This window comes from Passer domesticus, unplaced genomic scaffold (genome assembly GCF_036417665.1).
Source record: "Passer domesticus isolate bPasDom1 unplaced genomic scaffold, bPasDom1.hap1 HAP1_SCAFFOLD_128, whole genome shotgun sequence".
Lineage (NCBI taxonomy): Eukaryota > Metazoa > Chordata > Aves > Passeriformes > Passeridae > Passer > Passer domesticus.
The window spans coordinates 45,727-60,278 of NW_026989920.1; the positions used below are offsets into that span (position 1 = coordinate 45,727).

Consider the following 14,552-nt stretch of genomic DNA (forward strand, 5'->3'; position numbering starts at 1 on the left):
GCACGGGCGGGGCGGCGCCGCCGCGCCACGTGACCGGGGAGAGGGCGGGGACAGCGCCACGTGACCGGGGAGAGGGCGGGGATAGCGCCGCGCGACCGGGAAAGGGCGGGAATAGCGTCACGTGACCGCGGAAGTGGGGCGGGGCTCTGGTTTGGAGGCGTGGCCTCGGCGGGAAGGGGGCGTGGCCTGGGGCCGCGGCGCGCGGTGAGTGCCGAGGGCGGAATTTGGGGGAAATTTGGGGGAATTTGGGGGATTTTGGGGGTTTGGGGCGGGAAATCGGGGACGGGGGCGGTGGGGTGATTGGGGTTGATTGGGGGGTTTGGGTTAATTAGGGTTAATTGGGGGGTTTGGGGTAATTGAGAGTAATTGATGGGTTTGGGGTTAATTGATGTTAATCGGGGAGTTTGGGGTTAATTGGGGGTTTGGATTAACTTGGGGTAATTTGAGTTAATTGGGGGGGTTGGGGTTAATTGGGGGGTTTGGATTAATTTGGGTTAATTGGGGAGTTTGGGGTAGTTGGGGTTAATTGGGGGGTTTGGGGTAATTTGGGTTAATTTGGGTTAACTGGGGGGTTTGGGGTTAATTGGAGATTTGGGGTTGATTTGGTTTAATTGGGGGGTTGAGGTTAATTGGTGGGTCTGGGGTAATTAGGGAGATTTGGGGTTAATTGGAGCATTTGGGTTAATTTGGGTTAACTGGGGGTTTGGGGTTAATTGAGGGGTTTGGGGTAATTGGGGTTAATTGGGGGCCTGGGGGCGGGGCGGGAGTGGGGTCACCTGGGGGGTTTGGGGGATGATGAGGGGAGCTGTGCCCAGGTGTGCCCAGGTGTGTCCCAGGTGTGCCCAGGTGTAATCCAGGTGCCCCCAGCTGTGCCCAGTTGTCACTCAGGTGTCACTGAGGTGTCTCCCAGGTGCCCCCAGGTGTCACTCAGGTGTCTCACGTGTGCCCAGGTGCCCCCAGGTGTGCCCAGGTGTGCCCAGGTGTGTCACACAGGTGTGTCACTCAGGTGTGTCACACAGGTGTCACACAGGTGTGCCCAGGTGTGCCCAGGTGTGTCACACAGGTGTGTCACTCAGCTGTGCCCAGGTGTGCCCAGGTGTGCGATGGCGCTGCCGCGGGCGCAGCTGCACTGTGTGCCCAGGTGTCTGACAGGTGTGCCCAGGTGTGTCACACACACAGGTGTGTCACACACACAGGTGTGTCACTCAGGTGTGTCACAGGTGTGTCACACAGGTGTGTGATGGCGCTGCCGCGGGCGCAGCTGCACTGTGTGCCCAGGTGTCTGACAGGTGTCACTCAGGTACCCCCAGGTGTCAGGGGTCACTCAGGTGTCTCACACAGGTGTGTCACACAGGTGTGCCCCCCAGGTGTGCGATGGCGCTGCCGCGGGCGCAGCTGCAGTGTGTGCCCAGGTGTGACACAGCTGTCACTCAGGTGTCACTCAGGTGTCACACACACAGGTGTGTCACACACCCAGGTGTGTCACACACCCAGGTGTGCCCCCCAGGTGTGCGATGGCGCTGCCGCGGGCGCAGCTGCAGTGTGTGCCCAGGTGTCTGACAGGTGTGCCCAGGTGTGTCACACAGGTGTGTCACACACACAGGTGTGCCCAGGTGTGCCCAGGTGTGCGATGGCGCTGCCGCAGGCGCAGCTGCAGTGTGTGCCCAGGTGTCACTCAGGTGTCACTCAGGGGTCACTCAGGTGTCACACAGGTGTGCCCAGGTGTGTCACACAGGTGTGTCACACACTCAGGTGTGCGATGGCGCTGCCGCGGGCGCAGCTGCAGTGTGTGCCCAGGTGTGCCCAGGTGTCACTCAGGTGTCACACACTCAGGTGTCACACAGGTGTGTCACACACACAGGTGTGTCACACACACAGGTGTGTCACACACACAGGTGTGTCACACAGGTGTGTCACACACTCAGGTGTGCGATGGCGCTGCCGCGGGCGCAGCTGCAGTGCAAGAACCTGCAGGAGTTCCTGCGGGGGCTCAGCCCCCCCACGCTGGACCGGCTCTACGGGCACCCCGCCACCTGCCTGGCCGTCTTCAGGTGCGCCCAATTAACCTAATTAACGCTAATTAACCCCCGTTAATCCTTAACTAATCCTAATTAACCCTTAATTAACCCAAATTGACCCAAAATATCCCTAAAATATCCCAAAATAACCCTGTGTCACCTGCCTGGCCGTCTTCAGGTGCGCCCAATTAACCTAATTAATGCTAATTAACCCCCATTAGTCCTTAACTAATCCTATTTAACCCTTAATTAACCCAAATTGACCCAAAATATCCCTAAAATAACCCTAAATATCCCAAAATAACTCTGTGCCACCTGCCTGGCCGTCTTCAGGTGGGACTAATTAACCTAATTAACAGTAATTAACTCTCATTAATCCTTAACTAATCCTAATTAATACTTAATTAACCCAGATTGACCCAAAATATCCCCAAAATAACCCTAAACATCCCAAAATAATTCTGCGTCACCTGCCTGACCATGTTCAGGTGGGGCTAATTAGCCTAATTAACATTAGTTAATTCTTAATTATCTCTGATTAGTCCTTAATTGACTCAATTTAAACCTAAGTATCCCTAAAATAACCCTAAATATTTCAAAATAACCTTGTGTCACCTGCCTGGCTGTCTTCAGGTGGGGCTAATTAATGCTAATTAATATTAATTAGTGCTAATTGAGCCTAAAGAACCATTACTTAAGCCAAATTAACACCAAATAACCCTAAATGTCCCAAAATAACCCTGTGCCACCTGCCTGGCTATCTTCCGGTGGAGCTAGTTAACCTAATTAATGCTAATTAATGCTCATGAATCCTTAATTGACTGTAATTAACGCTTAATTAACCCAAAATACCCCAAAATAATCCTTTGTCACCTGCCTGGCGGTGCCCAGGCCGGGATTTGGGGCCGTTTTTGGTGGGTTTTGGGTCATTTTTGATGGATTTCGGGAGGATTTTGGGGGTTTTTGGGTGGTTTTGGGGTGGGGTTTTTGGGGTGGTTTTCGGTGGTTTTGGGGGTCCCGACCCCCCAAATGTCCCCCCCAGGGAGCTGCCAGGCCTGGCCCAGGCCAGATTTAGGGATTTTTCTGGTGGATTTGGGGCCGTTTTGGGGGATTTGGGGCCGTTTTTGATGGATTTTGGGATGATTTGGGGTTTTTTTGGGTGTTTTTTGGGGTGGGGTTTTTGGGGTGGTTTTCGGTGGTTTTGGGGGTCCCGACCCCCCAAATTTCCCCCCAGGGAGCTGCCAGGCCTGGCCCAGGCTGGATTTGGGGCCGTTTTTGATGGATTTGGGGCCGTTTTTGATGGATTTTGAAGCAGTTTTTAACGGATTTTGGGGCAGTTTTTGGTGGATTTTGGGTGGTTTTTGGGGGTGGGGTTTTTGGGGTGGTTTTGGGGCTGTTTTTGGGGTCCCGACCCCCCAGATTTCCCCCCCAGGGAGCTGCCAGGCCTGGCCCAGGCCGGGATCATGCGGATGCTGTTCCTGGAGCAGCCCCTGCCCCAGGCGGCCGTGGGGCTCTGGGTCAAGAAGGAGCACAGCAGGTGGGGCTGGGGGCGGCTTTGGGGGTCCTGGGGGGGTTTGGGGGGTCCTGGGGGGGAATTTGGGGGTCCTGGGGAGATTTTGGGGGTCCCTGAGGGTTCTGGGGTGGATTTGGGGGGATTTTGGGAGGTTCTGTGGAGCAAATTTGGGGTTTTGGGGGCTGTTTTTGGGTTGAGAAGGAGCACAGCAGGTGGGGCTGGGGGCGGCTTTGGGGGTCCTGGGGGGATTTTGGGGGTCTCCGAGAGTTCTGGGGGGGATTTGGGGGGATTTTGCGTGGTTTAGGGGTGTTTTTGTGGCTATTTTGTGTGATTTGGGGTGATTTTTGGGCTGATTGTATGTGATTTTTCGTGATTTTGGGGTGATTGTGTATGATTTTGGGGTGATTTTCTGTGATTTTGTGTGATTTTTGGGCTATTTTGTATGTTTTTGGGGTTATTTGGTGTGATTTTGGGGCGATCTTGGTGTGGTTTTGTGTGATTTTTAGGGTGATTTTGGGGTTATTTTGTGTGATTTTGTGTGATTTTTGGGCTGTTCTGTGTGATTTCTGGGCTGTTCTGTGTGATTTTTGGGGTGATTTTGTGTGATTTTGAGATGATTTTGGGGTGATTTTGTGTGATTTCTGGGCTGTTTTGTGTGATTTTGGGGTGATTTTGTGTGATTTAGGGTGATTTCGTGCGATTTTGGGGTGATTTTGTGTGATTTCTGGGCTGTTTTGTGTGATTTTGGGGTGATTTCGTGTGATTTCGGGGTGATTTCATGTGATTTTGGGGTGATTTTGTGTGATTTAGGGTGATTTCGTGCGATTTTGGGGTGATTTTGTGTGATTTGGTGCTGTTCCCAGGGAGCAGCAGCAGAGCCAGGAGGTGCTGCTGGAGCTGCGCCTGTGGCACCCCCCACACCCTCCCGGGGGGGCTCCCGGGGGTCGCCCTGCACCCCAACTTCCGACAGAACCTGCGCGTCGCCCTGCTCGGGGGGTGAGGGGGGAACGTTTAAAAAATGGGGGAAAATGGGGGAAAAATGAGAGAAAAATTGGGGGGGAAAAATCAGAAGAAATGGGGGAAAAATGGAGAAAAAATGGGGGCAAAGGAGTAAAAAATGGGAAAAAAATGAAGGAAAAAGTAGAGGAAAATGAGAAAAAAAAGGGGAAAAATAGAGGAAAAGTGGGGTGAAAATGGGGGGAAATGGGGAAGAAATGAGGGTAAATGGGGAAAAGTGGGGGGAAATGGGGAAAAATGGGGAACTGGAAGGGAGAGAGGAATGAGGGGAAAAGGAGAAAAAGTGGGAGGGAACGGGGGGAAAAAAGGGTAAAAATGGGGGGAAAATTGGGGGAAATAGGAAAAAAAATCAGAAGAAGTGGGGAGAAACGAAGAAAAAATGGGGGCAAATGAAGAAAAAATGGAGGGAAATGGGGGAAAAATAAGGGAAAAATGGGGGGAAAATGGAGGAAAAAATGGTGGGAAAATGGAAGAAAAAGTGTGGGGAAAATGGGGAAGAATGAGGGCAAATGGGGAAAAGTGGGGGGAAATGGGGAAAATATGGGACGAAAATGAATGAGAATGGGGGGGCAGGGAGGGAGGGAGAAATGAGAAAAAAAGGGAGAAATGCAGCAAAAATGGGAGGGAACGGGGAGAAATGGGGAAAATTTTGGGGAGGATGGAGCAGAAATGAGGGAAAAATGGGGAGGAAATCTGGGCCTTGTGCATTTCCCACACTTTGTGGGACTGGTGGGTTTTGGGGTGGTTTTGGAGATCTTTAGGGTGGATTTTGGGTGTTTTTTTGGGTTTTTAGGGTGGTTTTGGGGTGGTTTTTGGGGTCCAAACCCCCTCAGGTGTTGCTGATTTTAGGGGTTCCCAGGGCCGAGGCCTGTGTGGGAATTTGGGCCAAACAATCAGAAAATTGGGGTTTGTGAGGGGATTTTGGGAAACTTTTGTGACTTTGTGGCTCTGGGGGTTTTGTGGGGCAATTTTTCTTTTTGGGGTGGTTTTTGGGGCCCAAACCCCTTCAGGGGGGCTGATTTTAGGGGTTCCCCAGGGCTGAGGCCTGTGTGGGAATTTGAGCCAAACAATCAGAAAATCGGGGTTTATGAGGGCATTTTGGGACACTTTTGGCACTTTGTGGGTCTGGGGGTTTTGGGGGGTGGTTTTTGGGGTGGTTTTTGGGGCCCAAACCCCTTCAGGGGGGCTGATTTTAGGGGTTCTCCAGGGCCGAGGCCTGTGTGGGAATTTGGGCCAAACAATCAGAAAATCGGGGTTTATGAGGGGATTTCGGGACACTTTTAGCACTTTGTGGGTCTGGGGTTTTGGGGGGTGGTTTTTGGGGTTTTTTTTGGGGTGCTGACCCCCCCGGGGGCCGCATTTTGGGGTCCTGGCAGGGGCAAGGCCTGGTCGGACGACACGGCCCCGCTGGGCCCGGACCGGCACGCCCGCGACGTGCCCGCGCTGGACAAGTACGCCGAGGAGCGCTGGGAGGTGGGAATTGGGGCATTTTAGGGGATTTTGGGGCATTTTGTGGGATTTCGGGGGGTTTTGGGGTGCCAGAGAAGCTGAATTTGTTTTATTTTTAGGTGGTTTTGCACTTCATGGTTGGATCACCGAGCGCCGCCGTCAGCCAGGACCTGGCGCAGCTGCTGGTGCAGGCCGGGCTCATGAAGAGGTTTGGGGGAATTTTGGGGCAATTTTGGGAATTTTAGGGGGTTCTGGAGGGTTTGAGGAGAATGTGGAGGGATTTGAGGGGATTTGAGAGGATTTGGGGGGTTTTGGGGGAGTTTTTGAGGAGAATTTTGGGACCTGGCACAGCTGCTGGTGCAGGCCGGGCTCATGAAGAGGTTTGGGGGAATTTTGGGGCAATTTTGGGGCATTTTGGGGGGTTCTGGAGGGTTTAAGGAGAATTTGGAGGGATTTGAGGGGATTTGAGAGGTTTTGGGGGAGTTTTGAGGAGAATTTTGGGACCTGGCGCAGCTGCTGGTGCAGGCCGGGCTCATGAAGAGATTTGGGGGATTTTGGGGCATTTGGGGAAAATTTTTGGGATTTGGGACATCCTGAGGGGGTTTAGGGAAAATTTTGAGGGGTTTGAGGGAGTCCTGAGAGGATTTCACAGTTTTGGGAGGAATTTTGGGGGTCCTGGAGGGGATTTGGGCCCCCTCCCCAATTTTGGGGTCACCAGTGAGGGGAATTGAGGATTTTGGGGAGGATTTTGGGCCAATTTAGATGGATTTTGAGGGGGATTTTGGGGAAGATTTGGGGCTGATTTTTTTAGATTTGAGGGGGATTTAGGGGAGAATTTTGGGCTTATTTAGATGGATTTTTCCAGGGGATTTTGGGGAGGATTTTGGACCAATTTAGTTGGATTTTAGGCGGGATTTTGGGGAGAATTTTGGGCCGATTCAGTGGAATTTTGGGGTGCTGTGAATTTGGGGTGGTTCCTGTGGATTTTGGGGGTTTCCTGACGCCCCCTCCCCGATTTTTTGGGGTCCCCAGCGAGGGGGGCGAGCCCCCCTGCATCACCTCGGCCGGGTTCCAGTTCCTGCTGCTCGACACCCCCGCCCAGCTCTGGTTCTTCATCCTGCAGTACCTGCGGGGCGCCGAGGTCAGGGAGCCCCAAAATGCCCCAAAATTCGCCTTCGGGGAGCCCCAAAACCCCCAAAACTTGTGGGGTCCCCAAAAAACCCCGAATTCACCTCAAAAACGACACCTGGGTTTGGGGGTTTTGTCATCCGGAGGTGCTGGGGGGGAAATCCCAAAATTTGGGGGGGGGGGGTCTGAAACTCGGGAGGGTCCCCAAAATATCGGGGGGGGGGTCCTTAAAAGCCCTAGAATTTTTAGGGTTTCCAAAAAACTTTGGGATTTGCCCCAAAAAATGGCTCAGGGTGACCCCGCCAGAGTTTTGGAGCTTCATTGTGGGATTTTGAGGGGGGGTCCCAAAATCGAGGAGGGTCCCCAAAATCTGGGGGGGGTCCCCCAAATTTGGAGGGGGTTCCAAAATCTGGGGGGTCCCTAGAATTTGGGGGAGTTCCTTAAAAACTTGGGGTTTTTCCCAAATTTGAGTTTTTTCCCCAAACTGGGGGGAGTTCCCAAAATTTGGGGGTGGTCCCAAAAATCCCAAAATTTGTTGGGGGGGTCCCCAAAAATGCTGCCCCCCCCCAAACCCCCCCTGTGCCCCCCCAGGCGCGGGGGATGGACCTGGTGGAGATTTTGTCCTTCCTGTTCCAGCTGAGCTTCTCCACCCTGGGCAAGGTGGACTGGGAGCACTGGGAGGGACTGGGAGGGGACTGGGGGGGACTGGGATGGAACTGGGACGGACTGGGAGGGACTGGGGGGCACTGGGATGAACTGGGAGGGAACTGGGATGGAACTGGGAGGGGATTGGGAAGGACTGGGATGAACTGGAGGGACTGGGAGGGGATTGGGAGGGCACTGGGATGGACTGGGAGGGACTGGGAGAGGATTGGGATGAACTGGATGGACTGGGAGGGGATTGGGATAAACTGGGAGAGGATTGGGGGAACTGGGATGAACTGGGAGGTTACTGGTTTGAACTGGGAGGTTACTGGGATGGAGTGGGCGGTTACTGGGATGGACTGGAAGGTTACTGGTTTGAACTGGGATGAACTGGGAGGTTACTGGTTTGAACTGGGAGGTTACTGGTTAGAACTGGGTGGTTACTGGGATGAACTGGGAGGTTACTGGTTTGAACTGGGTGGTTACTGGGATGAACTGGGAGTGTTCCAGGATCATTGCTGGAGCACTGAGGATGTTCTGGTGGTTACTGGGGACAACTGGGAGTGAACTGGGAGGTCACGGGTCTGAACTGGGAGATCACGGGTCCAGGCTGGTCCAAGCTGGTCCAAACTGGTGTGAACTGGTCCGAACTGGTGTGAACTGGTGTCAGGACTACTCGGTGGAGGGGATGAGCGAGTCGCTGCTGACGTTCCTGCAGCACCTGCGCGAGTTCGGGCTGGTGTTCCAGAGGAAGGTAACTGGGAGCACTGGGAGGGGACACCGGGACACTGGGAGGGGACACGGGTACACTGGGAGGAACTGGGAGGGGACATGGGGACACTGGGAGGGGACATGGGGACACTGGAAGGGACTGGGAGGGGACACGGGGACACTGGGGGAGCAATGAGGGGACACTGGGGACACTGGGAGGCACTGGGAGTGACTGGGAAGGCATTGAGGGGACACTGGCAGCAACTGGGAGGGGACGGGGGGACACTGGGGATACTGGGAGGGGACACTGGGACATTGGGGACACTGGGAGGGCATTAAGGGGACACTGGGACACTGGGAAGGGACATGGGGGACACTGGAGGGGACACAGGGACACTGGGAGGGACTGGGAGGGGACATGGGGACACTGGGGCCATTGGAGGCACTGGAGGGACTGGGAAGGCATTGAGGGGACACTGGGGACACTGGAAGGGACTGGGAGGGGACACGGGGATACTGGAGTGACTGGGAGGGCACTGGAGGGGACATGGGGACACTGGGAGGGACTGGGAGGTGCCAGGACTGACCTGGGGACACTTGGGGACACTGGGGACAGCTCCTGGGGACACTGGGGACAGCTCCTGGCCCCCTTGGGGACATTCAGGGACACTTGGGGACATTTGGGGACACTGGGGACAGCTCCTGGCCCCCTTGGGGACACCAGGGACAGCTCCTGGGGACACTGGGGACAGCTCCTGTCCCCTTGGGGACATTGGGGACAGCTCCTGGGGACACTGGGGACACGGTGTCCCTGTCCCCAGCGGAAGTCGCGGCGGTTCTACCCGACCCGGCTGGCCATCGCGCTGGCCTCGGGGACAGCGGGGACATCGCTGGGGACAGCGGGGACAGGGCTGGGGACAGCGGGGACAGAGCCCGACGGACACGGCTTCATCCTGGTGGAGACCAACTACCGCATCTACGCCTACACAGGTGACACCGGGGGACACGGGGACATGGGGACATGGGGACATGGGGACATGGGGACATGGGGACAGGTGGGGACACCGGGGGACATGGGGACATGGGGACAGCTGGGGACACTGGGGACACCTGGGGACAGCTGGGGACAGCTGGGGACATTGGGGATACAGGTGACACCGGGGGACATGGGGACACTGGGGACACTGGGGACAGGTGGGGACACCTGGGGATACAGGTGACACCTGGGGACATGGGGGACATGGGGACATGGGGACAATGGGGACATGGGGGACACTGGGGACACTGGGGACATGGGGACATGGGGACAGCTGGGGACAGCCGGGGACACTGGGACACTGGGGACATGGGGACATAGGGACAATGGGGACGTGGGGGACACTGGGGACACTGGGGACAGGTGGGGACACTGGGACACCTGGGGACAATGGGGACAATGGGGACATGGGGACAATGGGGACAGGTGGGGACACTGGGGACACTGGGGACATTGGGGATACAGGTGACACCTGGGGGCATGGGGACACCTGGGGGCATGGGGACACCTGGGGACAGCCGGGGACACTGGGACACCTGGGGACAATGGGGACATGGGGGCACAGGTGACACCTGGGGACACCTGGGGACACTGGGGACATGGGGACAGTGGGAATATGGGGACACTGGGACACCTGGGGACATGGGGACACTCCTGTCACCCTGGGGACACTGGGGACATGGGGACAGCCTCGTCATCCTGTGGGACATTCCTCTGCCACCTCCCTGTCACCCTGCGGGACATCTGTAATCTCCATGTCACCTTTGGTCCCTCTGTGTCTCAATGTCCCCAGTCCCCACACTGTCCCCAATGTCCCCAATCCCCCGATGTCCCTGCTGTCCCCAATGATGTCCCCATCTCCTCACCACTGTCCCCAACGTCCCTGCTGTCCCCAATCCCCTCAATGTCCCCAAACCCCTCAATGTCCCCAATCCCCCAATGTCCCCAGTCCCCTCAATGTCCCCAATCCCCTCAATGTCCCCAATGTCCCCAACGCCCCAATGTCCCCAACATCCCAATGTCCTCAATCCCCCAATGTCCCCAGTCCCCTCAATGTCCCCAATCCCCCCAATGTCCCCAATCCCCTCAATGTCCCCAATCCCCCCAATGTCCCCAGTCCCCTCAATGTCCCCAATCCCCCCAATGTCCCCAATCCCCTCAATGTCCCCAATCCCCCCAATGTCCCCAATCCCCTCAATGTCCCCAATCCCCTCAATGTCCCCAATGTCCCCAACGCCCCAATGTCCCCAACATCCCAATGTCCCCATTAATGCCCTCAATCCCCCAATGTCCCCAGTCCCCTCAATGTCCCCAATCCCCCCAATGTCCCCAGTCCCCCAGTGTCCCCAATCCTCTCAATGTCCCCAATGTCCCCATTCCCCCCAGTGTCCCCAGTGTCCCCAGTCCCCTCAATGTCCCCAATCCCCTCAATGTCCCCAATCCCCCCAATGTCCCCAGTCCCCTCAATGTCCCCAATCCCCCCAATGTCCCCAATCCTCTCAATGTCCCCAGTGTCCCCAATCCCCCCAATGTCCCCAATCCTCTCAATGTCCCCAATCCCCCCAATGTCCCCAGTCCCCCAGTGTCCCCAATCCCCCCAATGTCCCCAATGTCCCCATTCCCCCCAGTGTCCCCAGTGTCCCCAGTCCCCTCAATGTCCCCAATCCCCTCAATGTCCCCAATCCCCCCAATGTCCCCAGTCCCCTCAGTGTCCCCAATGTCCCCGTTGCTGTCCCCAGACTCAGAGCTGCAGGTGGCCCTCATCGCGCTCTTCTCGGAGCTGCTCTACCGCTTCCCCAACCTGGTGGTGGCCCAGGTGACAAGGGACAGCGTGCAGGCGGCCATCGCCAACGGCATCACCGCCGACCAGGTGACACTGGGGACACTGGGGACACCATTGGGGACATTGGGGACACCAATGGGGACACTGGGGACATTGGGGACACCAATGGGGACACTGGGGACATTGGGGACAGCATGCAGGTGGCCATTGCCAACGGCATCACCACTGACCAAGTGACACTGGGGACACTGGGGACACCAATGGGGACACTGAGGACAGCAATGGGGACATTGGGGACACAGGGATATGGGGACATGGGGACACAGGGGACATTGGGGACACTAGGGACAATGGGGACATTGGGATATGGTGACACAAGGGGCATTGGGATATGGGGACATTGGTGACGTGAGGACACTGAGGACATTGGGGACACAGGGATATGGGGACATTGGTGACATGGGGACACAGGGAACACTGGGGACATTGGGGACACTGGGGACATTGGGATAGGGTGACACAGGGGACACTGGGGACATTGGGGACACAGGGGACACTGGGGACATTGGGGACACTGGGGACATTGGGGACATTGGGGACATTGGGATATTGGAGACATTGGGGACATTGGGGACATTGGGATAGGGTGACACAGGGGACACTGGGGACATTGGGGACACAGGGGACACTGGGGACACGGTGTCCCCCCCGGTGACGCCCGTCCCCACAGATCATTCACTTCCTGCGCACCCGCGCCCACCCCGTGATGGCCAAACAGGTGAGGGGACCCCGAGGGACCCCAAATCTCCTGGGGGTCCCAAATCCTTTATGGGGGGGGTCCCAAATCCTTTAGAGGGGGTCCCAAATCCTTTATGGGGGGTCCCAAATCCTTTATGGGGGTCCCAAATCCCCTGGGGCTCCCAAATCCTTTATGGGGGGGTGCCAAATCCTTTATAGGGGGTCCCAAAACCCCTGGGGGGGGTCCCAAATCCTTTATGGAGGTCCCAAATCCTTTATGGGGGGTCCCAAATCCTTTATGGGGGGTCCCAAATCCTTTATGGGGGTCCCAAATCCCCTGGGGAGGGTCCCAAATCCTTTATGGAGGGTCACAAAAGGTCCCAAATCCTTTATGGGGGTCCTAAATCCTTTATGGGGGCATCCCAAATCTTTTATGGGGGGTCTCAAATCCCCTGGAGGTCCCAAATCCTTTATTGGGGGTTCCTGAATTTGGGGATCCTAAATTCATTTTGGGGATCCCATAATCCTTTATGGCGGTTCCCAAATCCTTTATGGGAAGTCCCAAATTTCCTGGGGGTCCCAAATCCTTTATGGGGGGGGGGGTCTCAAATCCCCTGGGGGGGGGGGTCCCAAATCTTTTGGGGGGTCCTAAATCCCATTCCTGGGATTCCGTACTGTCTCCTTGTCCCCTCTGTGTCCCTGTCCCCGTGTCCCCACTGTGTCCCTGTCCTTGTCCCCATGTCCCTGTCCCCCTGTCCCCGTGTCCCTGTCCCCGTGTCCCCATGTCCCTGTCCTGTCCCCGTGTCCCCACGGTGTCCCCATGTCCCTGTCCCTGTCCTGTCCCTGTGCCTGTGTCTCTGTGTCCCTGTGTCCCCTGTGTGTCCCTGTCCCTGTCCCCGTGTCCCCACGGTGTCCCCATGTCCCTGTCCTGTCCCCGTGTCCCCACGGTGTCCCCATGTCCCTGTCCTGTCCCCAGAGCCCGGTGCTGCCCCCGACCATCACGGACCAGATCCGGCTCTGGGAGCTCGAGCGGGACCGGCTGCGCTTCTCGGAGGGTCAGTGTCCCCACATGCCCCCAAAGTGCCACCAGGGTGTCCCCCGGGTGTCCCCAAAGTGCCACCAAAGTGTCCCCCGGGTGTCCCCAAAGTGCCACCAAAGTGCCACCAAGGTATCCCCAAATGTCCCCAAAGTGTCACCAAAGTGTCACCAGGGTGTCACCAGGGTGTCCTCCAAGTGTCCCCCAGGGTGTCACCAAAGTGTCCCCAGAGTGTCCCCAGAGGGTTCTGAAAGTGTCCCCAAGGGGGAGGTGACACCCTGGGGATGTCCCCGTGGGGAAATGAGGATCCTGAGGGTGTCCCCAAGGAGGGAGGTGACACCACGAGGAGGGAGGTGACACCAGAGGCCATTTCCCAAGGGAGAGGTGACACCCTGGTGGTGTCCCCAAGGGGGAGGTGACACTCTGGGGATGTCCCCAAGCAGGGGAGGTGACACCAGAGTGTCGAGGTGATGCCACACGGAGGGAGATGCCCCCCTGGAGATGTCCCCCAGGTGGGAGGTGACACCACAAGGGAGAAGGTGCCACCCTGGGGATGTCCCCATGGGGAAATGAGGATCCTGAGGGTGTCCCCAAGGGAGAGGTGACACCACAAGGAGGGAGGTGACCCCACAGACCATGTCCCCAAGGTGGGAGGTGCCACCCTGGGGATGTCCCCAAAGCAAAATGCCAATCCTGGCGGTGTCCCCGCGGTGGGAGGTGACACCGCAGGCGGCAGTGCCACCCCGGCGGTGTCCCCAAGGCTGTCCCCTCCCCCAGGTGTGCTGTACAACCAGTTCCTGTCCCAGGTGGATTTCGAGGTGCTGCGGGACCACGCCCGGGCCCTGGGGGTGCTGGTGTTCGAGAACCCCGCGCGGCGCCTGATGGTCGTCACCCCCGCCGGCCACCCCCGACGTCAAACGCTTCTGGAAGCGGCAGAAACACAACGGCTGACCCCAAAAACCCCAAAACACCCAAAATCCCGGAGTTTGGGGGCAAAAATCTTCAAATTTGGGGTTACTGGGGCACCCCGACGTCAAACGCTTCTGGAAGAGGCAGAAACACAACGGCTGACCCCAAAAACCCCAAAACACCCAAAATCCCGGAGTCTGGGATCCTAAAATCCCTGAAATCCCAGAGTTTGGGGTCCAAAATCTTCAGATTTGGGGTTACTAGGCCATCCCAACGTGAAACGCTTCTGGAAGCGCCAGAAGCACAACGGCTGAGCCCAAAAACCCCAAAACCTACAAATTCACTGAGTTCGGGACCCCAAAATCCTCAAAATCACAGAATTTGGGGTCCAAAAAACCCCAAAATGGGCCGAATTTGGGGTTACTGGGGCACCCCGACGTCAAACGCTTCTGGAAGAGGCAGAAACACAACGGCTGACCCCAAAAACCCCAAAATACCCAAAATCCCGGAGTTTGGGATCCCCAAAACCCCGAAATCCCAAAGTTTGGGGTCAAAAATCCTCAAAATCC

At 56.6% G+C, this 14,552-nt stretch overlaps 1 protein-coding gene across 1 annotated transcript; it reads left to right on the forward strand.

Moving 5' to 3' along the window:
• Positions 1 to 145: 145 nt before the first annotated feature.
• On the forward strand, positions 146 to 14,288 carry GTF2H4 (general transcription factor IIH subunit 4). The gene is given in 16 exon segments (XM_064406057.1): positions 146 to 204; positions 1,926 to 2,051; positions 3,451 to 3,555; positions 4,395 to 4,443; positions 4,445 to 4,527; positions 5,925 to 6,021; positions 6,117 to 6,205; positions 7,030 to 7,138; positions 7,717 to 7,785; positions 8,441 to 8,524; positions 9,303 to 9,471; positions 11,257 to 11,387; positions 12,031 to 12,078; positions 13,015 to 13,093; positions 13,852 to 13,976; positions 14,098 to 14,288. Coding segments are annotated over 15 exon segments (1,404 nt in total). The 5' UTR covers positions 146 to 204; positions 1,926 to 1,932; the 3' UTR covers positions 14,146 to 14,288.
• The last annotated feature ends 264 nt before the right edge of the window (positions 14,289 to 14,552 follow it).